This window comes from Castor canadensis, chromosome 15 (assembly GCF_047511655.1).
Source record: "Castor canadensis chromosome 15, mCasCan1.hap1v2, whole genome shotgun sequence".
NCBI lineage: Eukaryota > Metazoa > Chordata > Mammalia > Rodentia > Castoridae > Castor > Castor canadensis.
Genome location: NC_133400.1, coordinates 49,914,329 through 49,942,072, shown reverse-complemented (window position 1 = coordinate 49,942,072; position 27,744 = coordinate 49,914,329). Strand labels below are relative to the sequence as shown.

The 27,744-nt window shown below is 35.5% G+C and overlaps 1 protein-coding gene across 3 annotated transcripts in view; it reads right to left on the bottom strand.

The window, feature by feature from the left end:
• Nucleotides 1–27,744, bottom strand: part of Gcsaml (germinal center associated signaling and motility like) — a 45,423-nt gene that overhangs the window by 9,431 nt on the left and 8,248 nt on the right. Inside the window, exons 2-3 of one of the 3 annotated variants that reach the window (XM_074055382.1) lie at nt 21,615–21,674; nt 15,385–15,434 (exon numbers count right to left, since the gene is read on the bottom strand). In XM_074055382.1, coding sequence (XP_073911483.1) covers nt 15,385–15,434; nt 21,615–21,674 — 110 coding nt within the window. The remainder of the gene's footprint in view (nt 1–15,384; nt 15,435–21,614; nt 21,675–27,744) is intronic. The other 2 variants (XM_020151839.2, XM_074055383.1) reach the window with 2 other exon arrangements.

Sequence of the window (27,744 nt, the reverse complement as noted above, 5' to 3'; positions counted from 1 at the left end):
TAAATGAACTCAAGGGAGCCCTAAATAAACACCAAAGTGAAATAGAGAACACCATAATTAGAGAGATAAAAGAATTAAGGGCAAAAATTGACAATATTAAAGAGGAAGTGACCCATTATATGGAAAGCCTCAGAAAAAAGAATGAAACAGAAATAAAAAACAAAATGGAGGACCACTCAAGCAGAATAGAACAAGCAGAAGATAGAATCTCAGAACTCAAAAATGAAATTGTAATTAAAGGAAAAACTGAAGAACTACTAGTCAGACAACACAAGACCTGTGAAAGGAATATGCAAGAATTCACTGACTCCATCAAAAGACCAAACCTAAGAATCATGGGCATTGAAGAAGGAGAAGAAGTGCAAGCAAAAGCAATTCTTAATGTATTCAACAAAATAATAACAGAAAATTTCCCAAATCTACAGAAAACTATGCCCATTCAGGCCCAGGAAGCCTCCAGGACAGAAATAGAGCTACCACACAACATACTATCATTAAAACAACAAGCACAGAGAATAGAGAAAGAATATTGAAGGCTGTAAAAGAGAAAAAAAAAATAACATACAAAGGTAAATGTATCAAAATCACAGCAGATTTCTCAATAGAAAACTTAAAAGCAAGAAGAGCATGGACTGAGGTCTTCCAAGCACTGAATGAAAATAATTTCAACCCTAGGATACTCCAAACCAACAAAACTATCATTTAAAATAGAGGAAGCAATAAAAGTCTTCCATGATAAGCAGGAACTAAAACAATATATGACCACCAAGGACCACTACAAAAGATTCTTCAAAGAATCCTGCACACAGAAAATGAAAGCAGTACAAAACCATGAAAGGACAGGCAGTACCAAACTACAGGAGAAAAAAAGGCAAGAAAGTAGAGAGTAACATTGATTTAGCTGCATACAATCAAACCCTTAAACAACAAAGACAACTAAATGACAGGAATTACCTCATACCTATCAATACTAACAGTGAATATTAACGAACTTAACACCCCCTCAAAAGACACCATTTGGCAAATGGATTAGAAAGGAAGATCCAACAATCTGCTGCCTATAGGAGACCCATCTCATTGACAGAAACAAGCAGAGATGTAGGGTAAAAGACTGGAAGAAGATTTACCAAGTCAATGACCCCTGAAAACAGGTGGGGGTAGCAATACTTATCTCAGACAAAGTAGACTTCAAACCTACATTGATCAAAGGAGATAAAGAAGGACACACCATACTAATAAAAGGGGAAATACACCCAAAGGAAATAACAATTATCAACCTATATGCACCCAATGTCAATGCACCCAATTTAATCAAACATATATGAAGGATGTGAAAACATATATAAACACCAACACAGTGGTAGTGGGAGACGTTAATAATCCCCTATCAACAGTAGATAGGTCATCCAAACAAAAAATCAATAAAGAAATTCTAGACTAAATTACACCATAGAACAAATGGACCTAATTGATGTCTACAAAATATTTCATCCAACTTCTGCACAATACACTTTCTTCTCATCAGCTCACAGAACCTTCTCCAAAACTGAACATATCTTAGGGCACAAAGCAAGCCTCGGAATATATAAGACAGTAGAAATAATCCCATGCATTCTATCTGATCACAATAATTTAAAACGAGAAACCAACAACAAAAACAACAGTAAAAAACATGCAAACAATTGGAAGCAAAAAAACATATTGCTCAATGATCAATGGGTCATTGATGAAAATAAAAGAGGAAATCAAAAGGTTTCTGGAAGTTAATGAAAATGAAAACACGACCTACCAGAACCTATGGGACACAGCAAAGGCAGTCCTAAGAGGAAAGTTTACAGCCATGTATGCATATATTAAAAGGCCAGAAAGATATCAAATCAATGATCTCATGCTACATCTCAAACTCCTAGAAAAACAAGAACAAGGAAAAAAAAAAGAGAGAAATAATAAAACTAAGACCTGAAATCAATGAAATAGTAACAACAAAAAAAAAATACAAAGAATCAAGGAAACAAAAAGCTAGTTCTTTGAAAAAATGAATAAGATTGACAGATCCCTGGCAAACCTAACTAAAACGAGGAGAGAAAAACCCAATCAGTAAAATCAGAAATGCAAAAGGGGAGATAACAAACACCATGGAAATCTGGGAAATCATCAGAGGCTACTTTGAGAGCCTGTACTCTAATAAATTTGAAAATCTTGAAGAAATGGACAGATTTCTAGGTACTTATGAGCATACAACACTGAACCAAGAGGATATTAAGCACCTGAATAGATCTATAACACAAAATGAAATTGAAGCACCAATAAAGAGTCTTCCAAAAAAGAAAAGTCCAGGACCTGGTGGATTCTCTGATGAATTCTAGCAGATGTTTAAAGAAGAATTAATAACAATCCTCCTTAAACCGTTCCATGAAATAGAAAGGGAATGAACACTGCTGAAGCCAATATTACTGTCATCCCAAAACCAGACAAAAACACCTCCAAAAAGGAGAACTATAGGCCAATTTCCTTAATGAACATTGATGCAAAAATCCTAAATAAAATAATGGCAAACTGAGTCCAACAACACATCAGAATGATCATCAACCATGACCAAGTCAGCTTCATCCCAGAGATGCAGGGTGGTTCAACATAGGCAAATCTATAAATGTAATACAGCACATCAATAGAAGCAAACACAAAAACCACCTGATCATCTCAACAGATAGAAAAGTCTTCGACAAGATCCAACACCACTTCATGATAAAATCTCTAAGAAAATTAGGAATAGAAGAAATGTACCTCAACATTGTAAAGTCTATATATGACAAACCAACAGCCAATATCATACTCAATGGTGAAAAACTGAAGCCACTGCCCCTAAAATCAGGAATGAGACAATGGTACCCACTATCCCCACTCCTATTCAACCTAGTATTGGAATACCTAACCAGAGCTATTAGCCAAGAAGAAGAAATAAAAGGATTAAAATTAGTAAAGAAACTGTGTAAATATCCCTATTTGCAGATGATATGATCCTATACCTTAAAGACCTAAAGAACTCTACCCAGAAGATTCCAAGATGGCGGCTAGAGGGAGGAAGCAGAATGTGAGCCTCCTATAGTGAAATCTTGGAGAGACGCTGGAGACACACTTTGCAGGCATAATAACTGAGAGGAGGCATAACTTTGACTCCTCCACATCTCCAGCCGGTGCAGAGAATCTCCACTTCACGTTAAATGGAGAAAGAAGGAAGGCCCCTGGGCCACCAGTTGCCGGTGCCCAGATGGCTTGGGAAAATGCGAACCAGGTGAGCTTTGCAGTACCATGGTACTCCCACAGACAAGCCTGGGCCAGAGCAGCATAGCCCCCTAGACAGACTGAGCTCCACCTGGGGAAAAAAAGAGAAACTGAGTAATAAGCAATAAGAACAATAAAGACATGCAGGAAAGAGGGTGTGGCGCACTGAGCACTGAAGATTGGGGGAAGGGAATCCTTCCCGGGACTGTAAATAAACAAGCCGGCCTGGCCGGAGAGCCTCTGGCAGGAGCAGGGGTGCACACCCAGCAACCAGGAGCGGGAAAGCTTGTGAGAGGAGGGAAGACCCATTTCCCACAGGAACTGTAAACAAACATGGCGGCTGGCAGGAGCAGCAGCACCACCCAGTAATCAGGAGCAGGAAAGCTTGTGAAAGCAGAGGTGGGAGGAGAACTTCACAGGAGAGGGGGGAAGACCCACCTCCCACATGAACTGTAAATAAACACGCAGGCCTGAGAACGCGGGTGCAGTGTCACCTTTCCCAGTGCTTGGAAAGGAGAAAGCTTGTAGCAGAGGCTCATGCACAGGAGAAATCTGAGAAAACAAAGCCTGCAAGCCCAGGTGAGTGCTAAGCTCACCCCAGAGATCTGCATAAATAATGCCTCCAGCAACAGCAGACTGACAGCAGCAGGCAGGCAAGCCACAGTTGCAGATACCATTCTCAGAACTGTCTCCAGACTCTTTTTTTTTCTGTCTCCCTACCTTTGATGAGAGAACAACTGAATTACACCTGCAAGCTGAAAAACATACTGAAACTGTATTGCATTTGAACTTGGGACACTTGGTGGGTTTTTTTTGTGTGGGTGTGTGTACTTTTGTTCTACTTTATGCATCCCCTTTGATGAGACAACTACAGAACAACATCTGAGGCACCAACTCCAGGACTGGAGACTGAGACTTCACTGCATTTGAACTTGGAGGTTTTTTGTTTTTTTGGGTTTTTTTTAATTTTCTATTTTTTCATTTTATTTTAATACATTTTTATAAATAGATTTTTCTTTCATTTACTTATTTTGTATTTTTATTCTTAGCTTTATTTTTTTATTTTTGATTTTCAATCATTTCTCTGACTCTCTCATGTCTGTTCAGCTTACTGTCGATTAGTACACTAAAGCTCCCTGTTTGTACCTTTGAAATCTTCTTGTTTGATACCTTGTTCTGCTTTCTCACTCTTGTCTGTGTATTTGTTTTTCCCATTTCATTAACTTCTTGCTTTCCATCTCAGCTCACCCTTCCATTCTAAATATTACCATTGTTATTATTACAAGCTAGAAAATACTTAATTGCACACAGTACAGGGACAATAACAACACCAAAGACAATGACGGGAAGACAGAAAAAGCAGGGAAAAACCAGTTTCCCCACAGCAAAAAATTAGTACAGGAACCAGAGGGGAATGAAGAAAACAGGTACTCAGATCCAGACTCCAACAATGTGAAGATAAACTATGCCAAAGGAACCAATGAAGCCCACAAGAATAATTTAAAAGAAGACATACTACAGGTACTCAATGAGAATTTTATAGAGATGATACTGGATAGGGTCAACCAAAATGTACAGGAGACACTCAAGAAACTCCAAGACAACAAAAATAGAGAATTTGAAAAAGCAAAAGAAGAAATAAAGGAAACCATAGAAGCACTGTATAAACACCAAAGTGAAACAGAGAACACGATGAATAAACAGATAAATGAACTCAGGACAAAAATACACAACATTAAAGAGGAAGCCACCCAGGATATGGAAAACCTGAGGAAAAAAAACGAAACAGAACTGCAAAACAAAACGGAAGGCCAATCCAGCAGAATAGAACAAACAGAAGACAGAATCTCAGAACTTGAAGATGAAATGGTAATTAAAGGAAAAACCGAAGAACTATTAATTAAACAACTCAAGACCTATGAAAAGAAAATGCAAGAACTCACCGACTCCATCAAAAGACCAAACTTGAGAATCATGGGCATTGAAGAAGAGGTGCAAGTGAAGGGAATGCATAATATATTTAACAAAATAATAATGGAAAATTTCCAAATCTAGAGAAAGATATACCCATACAGATGCAAGAGGCTTCCAGGACACCAAACAGACCAGATCAAAATAGAACTACGCCATGACATATCATCATTAAAACAACAAGTTCAGAAACTAAGAAAAGAATATTGAAGGCTAGAAGAGAGAAAAAACAAGTAACATACAAAGGTAAACCCATCAAAATCACAGCACTTCTCAACAGAAACATTAAAAGCAAGAAGAACGTGGGGTGAGATCTTTCAGGAACTGAATGAAAATAATTTTAACCCTAGGATACTCTACGCAGCAAAACTATCATTCAAAATAGATGGAGCAATAAAAGTCTTCCATAATAAACAGAAACTAAAACAATATGTGGCCACAAAGCCACCACTACAAAAGATTCTTCAAGGGATTCTGCACATAGAAAGTGAAACCCAACTTAACCATGAAAAGACAGGCAGCACCTAACCACAGGAAAAGAAAAAGCAAGACAGTAGAGAGTAACCGCCACTTAGGTACACACAATCAAACCTTCAAACAACAGACAACTAAATGACAGGAATCACCACATACCTATCAGTACTAATACTAAATGTTAATGAATTTAATTCTCCCATCAAAAGGTACCGTTTGACAAACTGGATTAAAAAGGAAGATCCAACAATTTGTTGCTTACAGGAGACCCATCTCACCAAGAGAAATAAGCATAGGCTTAGGATGAAAGGCTGGAAGAAGATTTACCAAGCCAACGGACCCCAAAAACAGGCAGGAGTAGCAATACTTACCTGACAAAGTAGACTTCAAACCTACATTGATCAAAGGAGATAAAGAAGGACATTCCATACTAATAAAAGGGGAAATAGACCAAAAGGAAATAAAAATTATCAACCTTTATGCACCCAAATTCATCAAACATACCCTGAAGGACCTAGAAGCATATATTAACTCCAACACAGTGGTTGTGGGAGACTTTAACACCCCACTATCATCAATAGATAGGTCATCCAAACAAAAAATCAATAAAGAAATCCAAGATCTAAAATATACAATAGATCAAATGGACCTAGGTGATGTCTACAGAACATTTTATCCAGCAGCCCACGGAACCTTCTCCAAAATAGATCATATCCTAGGGCACAAAGACAGCCTCAGAAAATATAGGAAAATAGAAATTACACCATGCATTCTATCTGATCACAATGCAATAAAACTAGAACTCAACAACAAAAATAAAGACAAAAACAGGCAAACAGTTGGAAACTGAATAACTCATTGCTTATTGAACAATGGGTCATTGATGAAATAAAAGAGGAAATTAAAAAGTTCCTGGAAGTCAATGAAAATGAAAACACAACCTACCGGAACCGATAGGACACAGCAAAGGCAGTCCTGAGAGGAAAGTTTATAGCCATGAGTGCATATATTAAAAAGACTGAAAGATCTCAAATCAATCACCTAATGATACATCTCAAACTCCTAGAAAAACAAGAACAAGCAAGTCCAAAAACAAACAGAAGGAGAGAAATAATCAAAATAAGAGCTGAAATCAGTGAAATAGTAACCAAAACCAACATACAAAGAATTAATGAAACAAAAAGTTGGTTCTTTGAAAAAAATAAACAAGATCGACAGACCCCTAGCAAACCTGACTAAAATGAGGAGAGAAAAAACCCAATTAGTAAAATCAGGAATGCAAAAAGGGAGATAACAACAAATACCATCAAAGTCCAGGAATCATCAGAGACTACTTCGAGAAACTACATTCAAATAAACTCAAAAATCTTAAAGAAATGGACAGATATCTAGATACATATGATCATCCAAAACTGAACCAAGAGGATATTAATTACCTGAATAAATATAACACAAAATGAAATTGAAACAGCAAATCAAGAATCTCCCTAAAAAGAATAGTCTAGGACCTGATGGATTCTCTGCTGAATTCCATCAGACTTTTAAAGAACTGATACCAACTCTCCTTAATCTGTTCCATGAAATAGAAAGGGAAGGAAAACTGCCTAACACATTTTATGAAGCCAGAATTAGACTTATCCCAAAACCAGGCAAAGACACCTCCAAAAAGGAGAACTATAGACCAATCTCCTTAATGAACATTGATGCAAAAATCCTCAATAAAATAATGGCAAATAGAACTCAACAACACATCAAATAGATCATTTACCATGAGCAAGTAGGCTTCATCTCAGGAATGAAGGGGTGGTTCAACATATGAAAATCAATCAACGTAAAAAACCAAATTAACAGAAGCAAAGACAAAAACCACTTGATCATCTCAATAGATGCAGAAAAAGCCTTTGATAAGATCCAACACCATTTCATGATAAAAGCTCGAAGAAAACTAGGAATAGAAGGAAAGTACCTCAACATTATAAAAGCTATATATGAGAAACATACAGCCAGCATTATTCTTAACAGAGAAAAACTGAAACCATTCCCTCTAAAATCAGGAACTAGACAAGGATGCCCACTGTCTCCACTCCTATTCAACATAGTACTGGAATTCCTAGCCAGAGCAATTAGGCAAGAAGAAGGAATAAAAGGAATACAAATAGGTAAAGAAACTGTCAAAATATCCCTATTTGCAGATGATATGATTGTATACATTAAAGACCCAAAAAACTCTACTCAAAAGTTCTTAGACACCATCAATAGCTATAGCAAGGAAGCAGGATATAAAATCAACATAGAAAAATCAATAGCATTTCTATACACTAATAATGAACAAACTGACAAAGAATATATGAAAACAACTCCATTTACAATAGTCTCAAAAAAATCAAATACCTAGGTGTAAACGTAACAAAGGATGTGAACGACCTCTGCAAGGAAAACCATAAACTTCTGAAGAAAGAGACTGAGGAAGACTATAGAAAGTGGAGAGATCTCCCATGCTCATGGATTGGTAGAATCAACATAGTAAAAATGTCTATATTCCCAAAAGCAATCTAATGTTTATGCAATTCTCATCAAAATTCCAATGACATTCATTAAAGAGATTGAAAAATCTACTGTTAAATTTATATGGAAACACAAGGGGCCACAAATAGCCAAGGCAATACTCAGTCAAAAGAACAATGCTGGAGGAATCACGATACCTGACTTCAAACTATATTACAAAGCAATAACAATTAGAACAGCATGGTACTGGCACAAAAGCAGACATGAAGATCAGTAGAACAGAATAGAGGACCCAGATATGAAGCCACACAACTATAACCAATTTGTCTTCGACAAAGGCGCTAAATATATGATGGATTAAAGACAGCCTCTTCAACAAAAACTGCTGGGAAAACTGGTTAGCAGTCTGCAAAAAACTGAAACTAGATCCATGTATATCACTCTATGTCAATATTAACTCAAAATAGATCAAGGATCTTAATACCAGATCCCAAACTCTACAGTTTGTACAGGAAAATGTAGGATATACTCTGCAGTTAATAGGTATAGGCAAGAACTTTCTCAATGGAACCCCAGCATCTCAGCAACTAAGAGATAGCATAGATAAATGGGACTTCATAAAACTAAAAATGCTTCTGCTCAACAAAAGAAATGGTCTCTAAACTGAAGAGACCACGCACAGAGTGGGTGAAAATATTTGTCAGCTACACATCAGACAAAGGACTGATAACCAGAATATATAGGGAACTCAGAAAACTAAATTCTCCCAAAACTAATGAACCAATAAAGAAATGGGCAACTGAAGTAGACAGAATTTTCTCAAAAGAAGAAATTCAAATGTCTAAAAAACACATGAAAAAATGCTCAGCATCCCTAGCAATAAAGGAAATTAAAACCACACTAAGAGTCCACCTCACCCCTTTTAGAATAGCCATCATTAGCAACACCACTAACAACAGGTGTTGGCAAGGATGCGGGGAAAAAGGAACCCTCTTACACTGTTGGTGGGATTGTAAACTAGTACAACCACTCTGGAAAAAAATTTGGAGGCTACTTAAAAAGCTAGACATTGATCTACCATTTGGTCCAGCAATACCACTCTTGGGGATATACCCAAAAGACTGTGACAGGTTACTCCAGAGGCACCTGTACACCCATGTTTATTGCGGCGGTATTCACAATAGCCAAGTTATGGAAACAGCCAAGATGCCCCACCACCGACGAATGGATTAAGAAAATGTGGTATCTATACACAATGGAATTTTATGCAGCCATGAAGAAGAACGAAATGTTATCATTCGCTGGTAAATGGATGGAATTGGAGAACATCATTCTGAGTGAGGTTAGCCTGGCCCAAAAGACCAAAAATCATATGTTCTCCCTCATATGTGGACATTAGATCAAGGGCAAACACAACAATGGGATTGGACTTTGAGCACAAGACAAAAGTGAGAGCACACAAGGGAGGCGTGGGGATAGGTAAGACACCTAAAAAATTAGCTAGCATTTGTTGCTCTCAACACAGAGAAACTAAAGCAGATACTTTAAAGCAACTGAGGCCAATAGGAGAAGAGGATCAGGAACCAGAGAAAAGGTTATTTTGAGAAGAATTAACTTAGAAGGTAACACACATGTACAGGAAAGCAATGTGAGTCAACTCCCTGTATAGCTATCCTTATATCAACTAGCAAAAACCCTTGGTCCTTCCTATTATTCTTATACTCTCTTGTAAACAAAATTAGAGATAAGGGAAGAATAGTTTCTGCCTGAAAGCGAGGGGTAAGGGGGGGTAAGGGAGGCAGTGGGGTGTGGGGGAGAAATGACCCAAACATTGTATGCACATATGAATAAAATTAAAATTAAAAAAAATCTAATAACTGATGCAGAACATACATCCTCAGCAGCCCATGGAACTTGTTCAAAAATAGAACACATTTTTAAGACATAAATCAAGTCTTAATAGATAGCAGAAAACTGATATGATTTACTACATGTTATCAGACCACAATGGAATAAAAGTAAAATCAACAGCAAAAGATACTACAGAAAATATTCAAACATATGAAGACTGAACAATTCACTCTTGAATGATCAGGAGGGTCAAAAAATAAAGGGAGGAAATTAATTCCTAGAATCGAAGAAAAACACAATTTACTAGAATCTTTGAGGAACAACAAAGGCAATTCTAAATGGGAAATTTATAACTCATTAAAAAATCAGAGAGCTCTCAAATACATAAATCACTTATACCAATCTATAATGAGCAATGATATTGAAGCAGTAATAAATAGTCTTCCCAAAAAGAAAACAGACAGATTCACTACTGAATTCTACAAGGACTTTGATGAACTAACACCAATGCTCCTCAAACTATTCCATGAAATAAAAGAGGAAGAAACACTACCAAACTCAAACTAGGAAGCCAGTATCACCCTGACACTAAAACCTCGTAAGGATACAATAAAAAAATTATAGACCAATTTTGTTGATGAAAATAGATGCAAAAATTCTCAATAAAATACTTGCAAAACAAATTCAACCACACATTAAAAATACTATACTATGATCAAGTTGATTTAATCTCAGGGATTCAAGGGTGGTTGAATATATGCAAATCAGTAAACTAACAGCACATAAACAGAATAAGATAAAAAATCACATAATCATCTCAATAGATGCTGAACAAGTGTTTGACAAAATTTAACACCCCTTCATGATAAAATCCCTGAAGAAATCAATTATAGAAATACCTTAACATAATAAAGGCTACATATGACAAACCTGTACCAATATTGTGCTAAGTGAGGAAAAACTGAATTTCCTCTAAAGTCAGGAATGAGGAAAGGGTGCCCACTCTCTCCATTCTTCAATATAGTGCTTGAATTCTTAGGCAGAGTAATAAGTCAGGAGAAAGAAAGAGATACAAATAGGAAAGGAAGAAATCAAATCATCCCTATTTGAAGATGATATGAAAAGATGCCACAAAAAATTTTCTTAATCTGATAAACACACTGAGCAAAGTAGTAGAATATAAAAGTTAACAGGCTGAGAAAGAAATAAGAAAAACAATCCCAATCACAGTAGCTTCAAAATATTCAAATACCTAGGAATCAACTTAGCAATGGAAGTGAAAGACTTCTACAATGAAAATTATGAATCACTGAAGAAAGAAATTGAAGAAGACACTAGAAAATGGAAGAAGCTCCCATGTTCATGGAAAATATAGGGAAGACCCTTGAAGATAAAGGCATAGGTAATGCCTTTTTGAATAGGAATCACATTGCTTGGAAATATGAGCAAGAATTGACAAATAGGAATGCATCAAATTAAAAGTAAAGGAAAGGAACAATTTCCAGACTCAAGAGACAACCTACAGAATGGGAGAAAATCTTTGCCAGCTATTTATTGTATTAAGGATTAATATCTAGAATATATAAAGAGCTCTAAAAAATAAACACGAAAAGAACAAAAAATCCAATTAACAAATGGGCAAATAAATTGAACTGACAGTTCTCAAAAGAAGTACAAATGACCAATAAGTACATGTTCAATATTCTTTGCCATAAAAGAAATGCAAATCAAAACTACACTGAGATTCCATCACACACCAGTCAGATCAACTATGGTCAAAACCAAACAGCAAAAATGCTGGCAAGATGCGGGGAAAAGAAACACTCATACACTGTTGGTGGCAATGTAAATTAGTGCAACCACTATAGAAGTTAGAATGGAGGTTCCTCAAAACATTAAAAGTAGAATACCATATCATTCTACTAAACAATTCCTGGACATATATCCAAAGAAATTTAAGTCAACATACAATAGAGACAAGCGCACTCTTATATTTATAGCAGCACGATTCACAATAGGCAAACTATGGAATCAGCCTAGGTGTCTACCTACTGATGAATGGATAAAGGAAATATGGCATAGAGAGAAAACAGAGTATTATTCAACCAGAAAGAAGAATGAAAGTATGCCATTTTCAGGGAATGGATGGAACTGGAAATCAACATGTTAAGTGAAATAGCCCTAGAGAATGGCAAACATCACATGTTTTTTCTCACACATGGAATCTGTATCTTAAAAACATTAATAACAGAAGTATAAAATGGTGGGGACTGTTTTGGGGAGGACCAGCAGGAGGGCGAAAGGAGAGAGGGAAGTGGGCATGAATATGATTGAAGTATATCCCATACATGAAAATAGAATGATGAAACCTGTTAAAATCATTTTTTAAAAGTGGAATGGGGGGTTAGAATGAATAATAGATGGAGGAAAATTCATCAAAGTACAGTATATACATGTATGGAAATAGCACAATGAAATCTCATTGAATAATTAATATATACTAATAAAACTATTGATAAAATGAATGAACTCAGGGCTGGCAGGTAGTTCGGTACTACAGCACTTGCTTAGCATGCATGAGGCCCTAGTTCCAATCCCTAGCATCATACACACACACACACACACACACACACACACACACACAGACACAGACACACACACACACACACACACACACACAGACACACACACACACACACACAGAATGAGATTATGTTTCATGCAATGGACTAATGACATAATAGCAAGTGAAAGTGCTTATGTGTGCACATACAGAAATGATACTAGAAATGATAAGTAGGGGATCACAACAGGTCCTACAAACATTAAATACTTATAAGGATATGATAAACAATTTTAAGCTAAGGACTTTGAAAGTGTAATTGAAAGGATAACTATGATTAGAAATGTGCAAAGCTGACAAAATGAAACAAAAAATATGAGCAATCTTCCACTACAAATGTGTTTGCATCTGCCATCATTGAAAAATTCTACCAATGATTAGAAGAAGAAATAAGATCAATCTTATTCAAACATTTCAAAAGAATAAAATGATTATAGAATTGATTACTAAGGGACACCATCATTTTAGGTTATACCCAGGAAAGTGTATTTTGAGCTAGGTTAGGCAAGTAGCCAGTGACTAAGGCCCAAATTGTAGAGTGAAGTTCTAGACAGGGGAAGAGACTTTCTCAGAAGGGAGATATTGAGCCACACTTAGAAGTGCAAGGACAGGGTTATTAAGATTTAAACTGGTAATTGTCTTATGAAATTTGATATAATGTTTTTGAACATGTTCCAAGGTTAGGAATATATTTTATACTTTAGTTTACTATACCCACATACATCTACATACAATTGAAATAATTGTTTCATATAACAATTTTATACATGATGCACTATAATGATTTTCAATGTCATTCTATTTAAAGTTGCAATGACATTTGATGAAATAAGTCTATTTCATAGACTATGGAATTTATTCAGTACAGTTTTAGTATTAGAAGCAAGTTACGGAGAGTTTAAGTATGACTGGGAGATACAAAGTTCCAAAAAGTGAGGCTTCCAATTCTTTCAAGAAAAGTGAGAAGTATGACAAGGGGAGAGCACATACAGGAGATATAGGAATAGGTAGAAAACCCAAAACATGAAACCATTTAATGTCCCCACTCCAGAGGAACTAATACAGAAACCTTAAAGCAACAGAGGTTATTATGAGAAGGGGATCAGGAACCAGTGTAAAGAACAGTTAGAGATGAATCAACATGGGTACATGAAAGCAATGCTAGGAATATTTCTGTATAGCTATCCTTAATAACTTCTTTATTATCCTTGTGTCTTTTCTTCAACAAAATTAGTGATAAGGGCAGTACAGGACCTGCCTGGAACTGAGTGGGGGAGGAGAGAGAGGGTTGGGAAGGAGGCAGGGAGGAGAATTGACCCAAACAATGTATGCACATGTGAATAAATGAATAAAAAAAGAAGAGTAAGAAGACAGTTGAAGCAATAGTGATGAGAAAGTGTGTATTCCTTGGTAAGCATGCTCAAGGCCCTCAGGTCAATTCCAGCACCATAGAAATAGAAAGAAAGGAGAGAGAGAGAGAGAGAGAGAGAGAGAGAGAGAGAGAGAGAGAGAGAGAGAGAGAGAGAGAGGCAGGCAGAGAGAGAAGGGAGGGAGGGGAAGGAAAGAAAAAAGGAGGAAGGTTTTTTTACAGAAACAAAGAGTAGGACTGTGGTGACCAGGTTTTAGGGGGTGAGGGAAATAGGGAGAGATTGATGAAATGTTACAAAGTTTTAATTACAGATAAGCTCTTGGGACATAATGTATACCATGGTGACTACAATGTTAATGTTGTGTTGTTTACATTACATTTACCAGTAGAGTGGATCTTAAGTCTTCTCACTGTCTCCTCCCCTGCAAAATGATAACTACGTGTGGTAATGAATACATAATTTTGATGTGGCCATCTTTACACAATGTATATGTCTATCAAATCATCACACATAAGTTTTATTTATTAATTAGAAATAAGAGCAAAATAGTTTCTGCTGGGTATTGGTGGGGAGAGGGAGGGGGCGGAGTGGGTGGTAAGGGAGGGGGTGGGGGCAGGGGGGAGAAATGAACCAAGCCTTGTATGCACATATGAATAATAAAAGAAAAATGAAAAAAAAAGTTTTATTTGTTAATCATGTCTCAAAAAATGGAGAAAAAAGAAGAAAAAGTGAGTTTCCTCTAGACCTTTCTGTCCTGAACTGAATATTGCTTTTCTATTTTATTATTATTATTGTGGTTGTGCTGGGGGTACATTGTGACATTTACAAAGGTTCTTAAAATACATCAAATATCTCAATAGCCCATTTTGAGTGGTTGCATAATTACTACACCTAGATATTATGGCTGATAGAGTAACTGCTTGAACAAAGAAAAAAATACATTTATTACTTACCAGCTAATATTTAAAATCACTAGAATTTTGGCTAATTGCTTCCCACATAAGTTTTTTAAATGTTGCTTAAATAAATCATGTAAAAAATACTAGTGTCAAAAAGAATAATGAGAGACTAGAGAAGTGTGGTTCAAGTGGGAGAGTGCCTGTTTTTTGAGTGTCTGATTTGAAAGCATGAAACCCCAGTCCCACCAAAAAAAAATAAATAAATAAAGAAGAATGAGATGAGTTTTATGAGACAGTAAAGACTAAATAACGTCTTTAATCTTTAAAAACCTATCAATAAATTGTCTGGCAGTTTAGATGCTTAAATTTACATTTCCCTAGTATGAAAATATTAGAAGCAGTGACTTACTTTCCTTACCTTGGCCTTGACTTTCTCCTTCAAATGTGGTCATTTCCTGCCTACAAGGAAAGAGAATAATATAATATACCATGGGTTCTCTGAAGACAAAAATGCACTTCAAAGAATTATTTGATTGCCCTTCCCTAAAGGTCATTGTTAGATTTGCAGTATAAATTTTACATATAATTACAATCCTGAGTTAGTCCTTTCAGAAAAAATGGGAAATCTAGATAAAAGATGAAATGTGGAGAATAAAACTCCATATATCAGAAGGCTAAAGAATTTCTAGATTATCAGACCAAACATAGTATCACAGGTATGGAGAACACATAAAACAAAATGGCCTTTAAGACAAGTAAAAGGAGAAGATTAAAAGACGACTTGTTTCTCTGTTGTTGATTATTTGTTTGTTTGTTGCTTTTACTTAGATAGGGTCCAGGTTGTCCTGGAATTCATGACCTTTCCTGCCTCACCCTCACCAGTGCTAGGATTTCAAGCATGTGCCACCATGCCCAGCCTTCCATGCTATCCTTCATGAGGATGTACAAATACTTAAAGGTAAATGAGAGGCTCCTACAAATTAGAACTAAAAATTTACAGTGGCAGACACTTAGTAAATGTAGGCCAGTAATGAGAGAAATGAAAATTGACTCTATCCAGACATAATTCCATACCATAATAGAGAAGGGCTAAGAAGGGTAGGGTTGCCGACACATCACCTTTTATTTCTCTGCCTCCCAGTCTCCTAAATGTAAGAGAAACTGTGGAGGCATCAAAAGAATGATGGCCTGCCCACCTCAAGCATGCCCACTACACAGAGAATAGGGATGTGCCTGGGCAAAGGGAAGGAACTATTTGATGAGGAGATTTTCTAAGTCAATATACCAAAATTTAAGTCAGGATCTTAGCTTATTTCTCTTCTATATTCTCCTTAGACACACACATACACAATTTTACCTTATAAATGGTCTGCTTCCTTTCAAAGTATTAAGCCATAAGTTACATAAATAAACTGATTAGTAAAAATAAAACATGAAAAGCAGAAGTAATATTACAAAGCAGATAAAAAATATCTGTTTATTATTGTTAATAATAACTATGATAAATGCAGAAGAAAGCGAACTGGCCTAAATCAGGAAAGCAACTGAAGGAAATAATAAAATCCTTAGAGAAAGTAAAACAGCATTAAAAACCTCAGAGAATAAAATCAATTCTTCTAAATAGACAGAAGAAATACGTAAAGCATGGTTGCAATGAAAATTAAGTGATAGAAAACTAAGAAGTAGAATGATCAGAGGAAGGACAATAATGAAAAATTAAAGGTCAAATACACACATAATATCTCTGGCTAGAAATGAAAACCAAACAAACCTAAAGTATTCAAAGAGAGGAAAGTCCTGAAATAAAGACATGAATCTGAAAATTGATTTCACAGGGGAAGAAGAGCACATTGTGTGGCGCTTGAGAGTTAGAAATAATGTATGGTATACTTGAACTTTGCCAACAGAGTGGATCTCAACCACTCTCACCACCAGAAAATATGACCACTGTGTGGGATGATGGATATGTTAATTTGTTAATGTGTTTGATTGTAGTAATCATTGCATAATACACACTTACATAAAACATCTTACTGAAAATGGGGTGTGCCTCAGTGGTAGAGTACTTGTCTAGCATGCAAGGGCTATAGGTTCCATCCCCAGCACCAGACATACAAAAACACACCATACACCTTAAATATATACAATATTTATCTGATAATTATGATACAAAATATTTTGGAAAAAAATTAAAAATAAAGATGTATAAAAAATTCTGATTCTAAGGGTAAAACAAGAATAACTAATAATAACTCCATGAGCAATAACTAAGAACTCCATGAACATCCATGGAGAAAATATATGTGCACCACATCATCAGTGACCCAGGACCCACAGCAAGAGAATGGAGCTATACTCACAAAGATGTGAGGAGAAAAATACGATCAAATAATCACCAAAAAAGGAAAATATATCCAAGTATTTTGTTACTCAGAGAATGTAAAACCTATGAGTTCTTTTAAGGAAAAGAAAATGAACATGTACAGTCACATTTGAACTTTGTAACATCTAACATTTTGCTACAAAGAAGTTGGAAATAAAGAACTAAGCATTCAACTCTGTAGTTCTAAGAGTCTGGCCACAAAGTCCAAGCCAGTATTAAATATAGGTTGTATTATTAGCACACAAAGCTGGCTATGACCTCTGACTTAAATAACTCAGGACAATTCTGCATCCTGTGGCCATGAGCAGCTTCCAGACAGTGGAGTAATCCAAAATTTCCAAGGATAACCTTGACCTATGTTCTGGACTAAACTGTGTCTTTCTCAAAATTCATATAATGAAGCCTTCATCCCCAGAACCCAAAATGTGACAGTATTTGGAGAAGTTGTTAAAATATGTTCATATGAACAGACCCTAATCCAATATGACTTGTGTCATTTTCAGAAGAAGACATTTGGTTACAGACAACAACGGAGGTAAGATGATATGAAGCCACAGAGATGACAGCCATCTACAAGCCAAGCAAAGAAAGCTCAGAAGAACTCAACACTGCCCACTCTAATTTTTCACACTTCTTGCCTCCAGAAGTGTAAGAAGATAGTTTTCTGTTAGTTAAGCCCCTGACTCTGTGGTACTTTGCTGTAGCAACCCTAGTAAACTATAGATTAAATTGTGGAAATTGGATGAGACAACACTAAACAAGGACTCACTCAAGCTTCTTCGTGATCTGCAAGGGAATGGCCAGCTATCTCCCCATATGCCACCACATGACCAACTCACATTCCAGAGGATATGGACCCTATTGTACTATCCTTCTTTTACTGCAAATGCCAGTTGGACAGGGGATGGCATCATAATGATGAAAGCCCTCAGACACTTACGGCCATCACGAATTGTTGCACACTAAAATATTTGGGATGATATTAAGCAAAGCAAAGGAAATCATGAAAGTTAACTCAAACAAAATAACAGTAGATTAATTTCCTTCAGCCATTAAAAAAAAAGTAGGAAAAGCCAGGGTAGAGAATATCTTAAATGTATAATATATAAGAGTTTTGTAACTGGTACATTTTAAAATTATAATCATGGAACAGAAGATCACATAATATATCTTCAAAACCTATGAGGCATAATAACAAACATTCTTCTAGCTGGCATTTATTAAGTGTTAGTGCCAGTCAGGCATTGTGATAATTATGGGCATTGATTTTTGTTTATTTGATTTTTTTGCAACCACAGCCTAAAGTTGTAGCATTTTAAGACTAGCTTACATGTGAAGAAACCAAAATGTGCAGAATGTAAATAATTTATCTCAAAGCTAATAAATATGATCAAGAAAACTACAATAAAATTCACAAAGCAGAAATAACACAGACCATACAGATATGGGTCACAATGAAATAAAATTGTATTTGAGAATGTAAAACAATGCTTAAAATCAAAAACAGCTCATATCCAAGAAGAAATGAAAAGTAGCAAAACACTTGAAAATAAGACTATAATCTTTCATAGCACATAGATACAATTTTATATGCTTTTAGTAGCCTCACTGAGATATTACTACATGTCATATAATTCACCCATTTAAAGTAGATAATCCAATGGTTTTTAGTTTATTCACAGTTGTGTAACTATCAACAAAATAAGTTTTAGAGCATTTGCTTTATTTAAAAAAATCTCCCTTTTAGCAGCAATTCCTTATTTCTCTACACCTCCCAATATATTCCCTCCCCTCCCCCAGACTTATCTACTTTCTGTCTCTCTCTATTTGTCTAGGCAGGATACTTTCATATTTCTCCTAACTGAAATTATATATCTCCTCCCACCCCAACTTCTCCAACCCCTGGCAACTACCATTCTACCCTCTACTTTCACAAGATCAACTTTTTTACATTTGAGTGACATCATTTAAAGTAAAAACCATATTCTTGCACAGTCTTATTTCTAAACAAGAAAAACTAAAATGAAAAAAGTAAGTTTTGCATTAAAAACAATTAGAATAACAACAATAAGAAAAAAAACCCAAGGAAAGTGAAAATGAGACTTCAATAAAGATAAAACAATGATTCTATGACATAGTGGAAAAAGTACAACAGAAATTAGGTCAGTGGTGACCAAGAGCTGGAGAGGAGGGGTGTGGTGATGGAAAATTCCATATCTCAATTGTGGTAGTGGTTACACATGACTGTGTATATTTTTCTTACTTATTAAAATATGCACATGAAGATGGTGAGTTTTATTTTATTATATTGCTATGAACCTAAATTTTAAAAGTTAAATAAGTTGAAAGAGCTCATACTGTCATTATTATAAATATTTCAAGTTATAAATTAAATTAATAATATTCTGCTAAAAAAGAACACCCAAAATTGTCCCAGGAAGATGTAGAGAATGTAACATTAGTATCATTCTATGGAATTATCCATAAAGAAAACAGACTCAAGTTCTAGCCCATGTAAGATACAGGTATCTGATATGAACTGACCAAATAGTCATGCAGTTCAGATCTTCCATACCAAGCTGACTGGCTAAGTTTTTGAATTTTGCTCATAAAATTTCCTTGTATGAGGACAACTTAAAGATACTTAATATGTCTTCATTTAGTTGTTTTCTTTTTGTAATAAAGAGTTGGCTCATATTTGAAAATGACAACACTGCAGTTCCTTTGTCAGAAAAGAATTAGAGAATGACATCTAGTGTAGATCTCACTTTATTTTTATTCATTTATTTATTTGCAGTGCTGGGGATGAACCCAGGGCCTTGTGCATGCTAAACAAAAGTTTATCCCAGTCCCAGATCTCACTTTAGACATAATTAAACAAAAGCCTCATTTAAATTCCTGGTTTATGTCTAAATTCAATGCCTAATTTAAATATCTAACTTAAAACCCCAGTTTAAATGATTGTATACAAGACCGATTTTATGGCAGCCTGAGAAAAGAGTCATGCTATTTCCTCTCCATGGTTGCAAAGGGTCACAGGATAAGTATAACTGCTCTTCTGTCCCAGAGGGTTGGCATATCAAGTAACCTGCTCCCTTTGTACAGACAGTGTACATGAAACATTTGTGAGAGAAGAATAATGCATGAGAACATCATTTCATGTCATCCACAAGCACTAGGGCCTTCCCCTCAATCGTCTACCCTTCACAACAAGCAGAAGGGCCAACTCAGATGCAGAAACAAAGACCTTGAGATGAAACGATTAGGAAGCAGCTTGAGAACAAAGATAAGAAAAGCCTGTGGTTAACAAATAGGGGAGGATGTTTCTGTTCATCTAAGTTGGGGCAAGATATCAAGATCCAGATATCTGCTCTTTTTGTATTTTTTTTTCTTTTTTCCATTGATTGTCTTGAAAGCATTGGGCAACAGATACACACTAACAACAGACGTGGTTAGTGCCTTGAAGCACATGTGGTAAGTAAAGGCAGAAAGGCTATAAGAAGCTGAAATAACAGTTACAACTTGAGGTCAAGGCCAGATAAGTAGGAGATAGTGGCAGAAAATCATGGGGTGCAGAAGCAAAGTTCTTCCTCTTCTAGTTGAACTGGTCTTTCCAAGGAAGGCACAAGAGCTAATACCTCCAGGAGAAGACACTGTCAGTCCAAGTATGGAAAATAATATTTAAGAAAAAATATTTGTTCAGGGAAAGAGTAGTATGCACCAATGTCTGGAGGCAATCCTGAGCTTGGTGGCTTGAAGAATGTAAGACGGAGTGGATGCCTGGAGAGAGTGGAGGTTTAGGAATGAGATTGGAGAGATGTGCAGGGGCAAATTCTTGTAAGATAGTAGCCATTGGTGAGGAGCTTAGATCTTATTCTGACTACAATAGAAAACAATGCAATGATTGTAAACAAGGAACAGGCATGGTTAAACCTATACTTTCCAAAGACTATTCTGACTATTCCATGGAGAATAGGTTGAAAGTATAACTATTACAAATAGCCAACAGAAAGCAAACATCCTTTATTCCAGTTATACATTCCTTCACTTGCTTTAAACAACCAGTAAGAGACAAAAAATATACACTAAAGTCCTGTCTTTCTGGTTGAGATGAATGACCACCTGAACTTGCTGCCAAGCCATAGGGATAACCACCAAAGAACCCCAGCATTGGGTCTCTAGGAAGTCTCAGTTCTCAAGGCACAGACTGAAAGTAAATCTTAGAGAAAATGTGTTCTGATATGCTCTGCTCTTACCGTTTCCTTTTTACACCTAAGTTTTCCTTCCTGATCTTCTTTTGATTCTTTCTCAGGCAACTAGATGGAAATACATAGAAAAAAAGAGATTATTCCAAGTCTTCAAATCCCCCACACCTCCAACTTTCCCAACCATTAAAACCTTTTCTTTTTGCCAAGCGTCTCTTTCCTTAACACTGACAGCACTCACAGATATGAACACATTTCAGAACATGACCACAGAGAACCAATGTTGATCAACACTGAGGAAATGCCTTTCCCAAATATTGCTCCCAAGTAAGTATTCAGGAAATAGTGTTAGATATTGACAGGGTCAATAAGCAATGAATATAATTCTTAAATATAAAGCAAATTAGATTTACAGAGGAAAGGGCCCTTTTATAGGATGAGTTCTGACTTAGAGATTTTTATAGAATATTCACAATCATCACCAAATCTGGGTATAATTATCATTTCAAAGTATAGACTGTGAACAAGGCAAATTTTATGTGTTTTTGTCTTCTTTTCTTTGTGTTTCCCTGGAATCCAGTTTTCTCATGTTTTAATGTTCCTAAAGAAGTCAATGAAGAAGGAATCTTATACCTCTTCTGAAGGTTATTAGTAATTTAATAACTTACTTACCCACAGAATTTTGTATCTTAAAATTAAAAAACAGAAAAGTATTTAACCTTAGTAGGAACCTAATTAGAATTCTATATCAATAATGTTACTGAACATAATGGCACATTAAATTCCACCATACATGCTATATTTTGTTATCAAGAGGAATTCAGATGATGGGAAATAAATGATGTTGAAATTGTTAACTGAATCAACAACAGTTAGTAGTCTATCATTTAATAAAATAAGTATTGAACTTTAAAATGAATTTTAAGCAGTGTTGAGATTATGGGAAATTTTTCATACTTTCTGCTTTATTCTTTTTAAAATTTTTCAAATACTTATTTTAGCTTATGACTTCCTAGCTCCACAAAGGAAATCTCCAAAGTTATTTCCCCCAAATCTGCACACTGTTTCTCTGCCAAGAAGTAAAATTTTAAAAAGTCAATAATAAAATTGTTAGTAAAAATGTACATGTCTACACATAAGTAGTGCACTAAGTATTCCTTATGTTAAAAAAGGAATAATAAAGGAATTTCTGAAAACACATAGTAAAACAGTAATGAAAGTTGCACAAGACTCCTTGAAAGGTAATTTAAAATGGAAGAAAAGAAATTTATAAAATATGTTCCTAAGAAAACAAAAACTATTAATAATGACAAAGTAAGCACTTACCTCAAGAAGTTGGAAAGAGAAAGGAATAAGTGTGATAGTGAACTAAATGTTAAAAACAATACCATCAATAAAATGCTTTATCTGGTAAGACCAATTAAGTAAAAAGGCAAGACTCCTCCACCAAAAAATAAAATATAAAAATATGCTACAGATATTAGACAACTCTAAAATAGTATACATAATAAATATGATCACTTAAAATAGATATAGATACCTCAGAAAATAGAATGCAAAAGTCAGCATATAAGTACACTGAATAACTTAAAAAAGTCCACAATTCCATGCATAATCTTTGTCAAGGTAGCAAATATACTCTCTCTTATATAAGATATTCCAAAAAGTAGAAAAATGTAAAATAATGCTAAATCCAATTAATGAAAGCAACATAGCTTTATTCCAAAATTAAATAAACAAAAGAAAAATAATCATAGACTTAATTCACTAATGAAATTCAATCCCAAATTCACAAAAATGGATATAGTAATCATCAATAAAATATGAGTTAACTAAATTGAAAAGTTCTGTAAAAATAATAAACATCACAATTAAGTGAATTTTATCCTAGAATTAAAAATATATTAACATAATTAAACTCCTTTGAAATCTGGGAGAATTATTTAAATAGTTACCTCAGAAGCTTTAAAAATTCATTTGATAATGTTGAGCCTCCATTAACAATAAAAATTCTCATAAAGCTTATTATAAAATTGATTTTTACAATATAACAAGACTATGAAGCCAACTTAATGGGAAAATTTAGAAAAAGTATTAAGATCAGTTTCAAGATAAGAATGTTTAAGAATACTGACATTATTAAACATATATTGATATATTTTTTAAAGCTATGAAAAATAAAAAGGGATAGAAAAATCTGTACCTTTTAGATTACATAGTCACCACATAGAAAACTCAATAAAATTAACAAAGCAGTAAAAAAAGAAAGAAATTCATCAAGGCTGATAGAGACAAAATCATTTCTTAAAATTCAATAATATATTAGCAATAACAGGGTAGAAAAATGTAGTTCATGGGTTTGTTGTTCTTGTTTATAGATATCAACTGAACAAAGAATGCATAAAAACCTAAATGATTTTTAAAAACTGGAATAAATGTCTTGATTGGAATAGTGTTTCTGCATAAGCAGAGCACTTTAGCCCTCAAATTAAACTATGTATCTAATGTTATCACAATCAAAACTCATGCTGGCACTTCTGATAAAATTCTCAAATTCAGTTTTAAATGTTGTGGGAAGACAAAGTCCTCAAAGAGCTGAATGTTCAATGTGAGTCAATGCCCTGTATAGCTATCCTTATCTCAACCAGCAAAACCCCTTGTTCCTTCCTATTATTGCTTATACTCTCTCTACAACAAAATTAGAGATAAGGGCAAAATAGTTTCTGCTGGGTATTGAGGGGGGGGAGCGGGAGGGGGTGGAGTGGGTGGTAAGGGAGGGGGTGGGGGCAGGGGGGAGAAATGAACCAAGCCTTGTATGCACATATGAATAATAAAAGAAAAATGAAAAAAAAGGGCTGAATGTTGTGGGAAGAGAAAGTCCTCAAAGTGCTAAATCAATTTTGAAATGGAGAGTAAAGAAGGTGTGTCAGGACACAGTTAATGAAAATGTCACTAGCCATTCCTCTTTTCAATCAGAGAGGCCAGAAAGCAGCAACCATGTCAGACTCATCTCATGTACACAGATTTAAGAGAGAGAGAGAGAGAGAGAGAGAGAGAGAGAGAGAGAGAGAGAGAGAGAGAGTGTGAGCGTGTAAAAGAATAATCATCAGATTAGGTGCTGCCCAAAATGCCAGGAGTCTTTACTCTTTTGACAAACAGCAGAGCAAGAGGACTCTGTCTGCATTGTGGTCAAATATGCCTTCCTGGGACAGCCTTGACAGTGGTGGAAGTTCTTCAATGTGAAAAAAAGCTTTCTGAGCAATGGTAGCTGCCCTGGGTCAATTCTCAAATCCACAACCTCAGCCATTCTAGTGACTAATGAGCACCCAGGTATCTGTATTGAAACGTTTCTTACTGAAAAAAAAGAAGAAAAGCCTGGCATAGTTTATATTTCCTACACTAAACTAAGACAAATAGAGGCTAAAATTATGGCAAATACCAAGCATAACATACTTGTAAAAACAATGGACTAATAGTAAAAGTAATGACATAAAGAAGTTACAAAGAAATGGAATATGCAATATAAAGAAATGTAACACAAAGGAATAAATTCAAATGTATGCAAAAATAAGAAAGAATAAGAAGGGAACTGCATCAATGGGGGAAAATGAATCTTCTAATAGATGAAGTTATAAAATCTGGCTTACCTGGATTACTTTTTGGAAGGAAAAAGAAAGTAAAATCCTACTTTATGCCATGTACTAGTGGGGATTAAAGATCTAAATAAGAAAGGTAAAAGTATGAAATTAGCAGAAGAAAATTCAGAATAATACCTTTGGGATCTAACAGTGGGACAGAGCTGAGGATATAGCTCCGTAGTACAATACTCACCTACTACCTGCTGGGCCTTTGATTCAACCCCAGGACTGAAGAAAAAAAGAGTGGGGTAAACTTTATCAAAACTCAAAAAATAATCTAGCAATTCCACTTCTGGAAAATTATTCAAGAGAAACAAAAACCTATAGACAAAGTAAAATTTTGCACAAAGAAAGAATGTACAATTATGCACTTGTATATTTGCACATGATCAGTCTCTGGTACAATCAAAAATACAAAAGAATGAACTATTGGTGATCATAGTATAGATGCATCTCTCCAATATAAGGCTGAGTGAAAGAAGACAGAAACATTCACATTGTATGGGTCCATTTGTAAAAGTGAAAACACGGCAATAAAAATTATGACATTGACTATCTGGTGTGGTATAATGATACATTCCTCCAATCCCAGTACTTGGTAGGTAGAGGTAGTAGGATAACTAGTTTCAGCCCAGCCTGGCTACATAGCAAGACCCTATCTCAATTTAAAAAAGAAGAAGAAGAAGAAGAGAGAAAATAAAAAGAAATCATAACAGTATTTAGAAGAAGCATGACAGAACTTCCTGTAATAATGAAAAATTTATGCATCATAATTGGGGTACTGGCTATGTGGATATCCACGTTTGTAAAACAGTAAGCATTTCAATTAAGACTTGCTCTTAGATGGGCACCAGTGGCTCATAGCTACTTGGAAGGCAGAATTCAAGGAGGATCGCAGGTCAGGACCAGCCTAGGCAAAAGTTTGGGAGGTCCCATTTCAATGGAAAAAAGTTTGGCCTAGTGGCATGCCCTGTCATCCCATCAGTGGCGGACAGCCTAAAATGGAAGGATCATGGTTTAGGCTGGCCTTGGCAAAAAAGCAACAGCCTATCTCAAAAAATAATAGCCACAGCGAAAAGGGTTGGAGAGCTCAAGGGGTAGAGTGGGCCTGCCTAGCAAGCAAAGCCCTGAATTCAAACCCTTATATTACTAAAAAAAGAAAAAGAAAAAAAAAGACTTGTTCCTTTTACTATATGTAAATCTTACTTTAATTTAGTAATCAATAAAAATAAATTTAATTGTTTTAAACAACCCAAAAGCACAAACCATGAGATAAAATGTTTATGAGTTTGACTGTATCATTATTTAGAGTTTTGGTCAACAATAACAGAAAAATAAAGAAAGTAGATAGATAGAAGACTGGTGGAAAGAGACATTTGCAATGGCTAAACCACTGGGGATGAGTCTATAGTATTCACAATGTGTGTGGTAATCGAAAAGGATGTAGGAAACAATAGAATATAATACATTTAGGCAAAATACTTGACAAACTTTTGACAGCAGTTTCAAAATTCAGAAACATGGATTTCACAAGTGTAGGAAAGGATATGAAGATTAGCAAACTCCCAAGAACTGTGGAGTGGGTAGTACAGCTCTTGGAAAAGACATAAGGCACATTCCAGGGTACCCTTCCCTGAAGGTATGTAGTGTGTGCCACCTGCCAGAGCTGGGTGCAGCAATGGAGGAATGCAATGGAGTGAGATTCCTGCAGATGATGAACAAGCATGCAAAAGTAAGTAGCTGCAAAGCAGATGCCATCAACCTAACAACAATGATCTCAAAAACATTGCTAAGAAAGTAGAAAATAAACTTGGCTGATAGCATGGCATCATTCACGAATATTAAAGTCTCAAACACAAGTAACACTGCATCTTTTCCAAAAGCCTTGCACTGCAAGACTAGATATATGAAACATTAAAATTAGTACTTTTGAGAAGGGAAGAGAAATTCACAATTAGTGAGAAAGGAGAAAAATAAAAGTAATGACAATGCATTCTCACAGACCAGGGATGACCCTAAATTAAGAACTGGGGAGTATGATAACCTCAATGATTAGGATTTTGAAGTAAAGAATAAATCTCATATCTGGGACCCAGAATACACCACCCGTACTCTTCGTGGGCAACTTTTCAATTCTCCCCAGATCCCCTCTGTAGTAAGTTCCCTGTTTATTTGTCCTTTTTAATTAATTATTTGAGATAGGATCTCACTACATAGCCCAGGCTGGCCTCAACCCTCTACCTCTACTTCCCAAGTGCCGGGATTACTGGAGCATACCACAATGTCTGGCTTTCTTCCTCCATTTTTAATGTACCCTCAACCTTATGTGAAAATGGATAAAAGTGGCAATACAAAATATTTACACAGGTCACCAAAACAGCTTATTTGGAAAATGTTTAACTCATACTTTTTTTCCATCTTCTGTAAAGTAGAAAAGTATCACTAAAATGTTGTCAAATAACACCTTTGCTTAATTATTAACTATTATTAATTATTAACTAACACCTGACACAGAGGTTGGCTTCCAGCAACTCTTAAAAGTA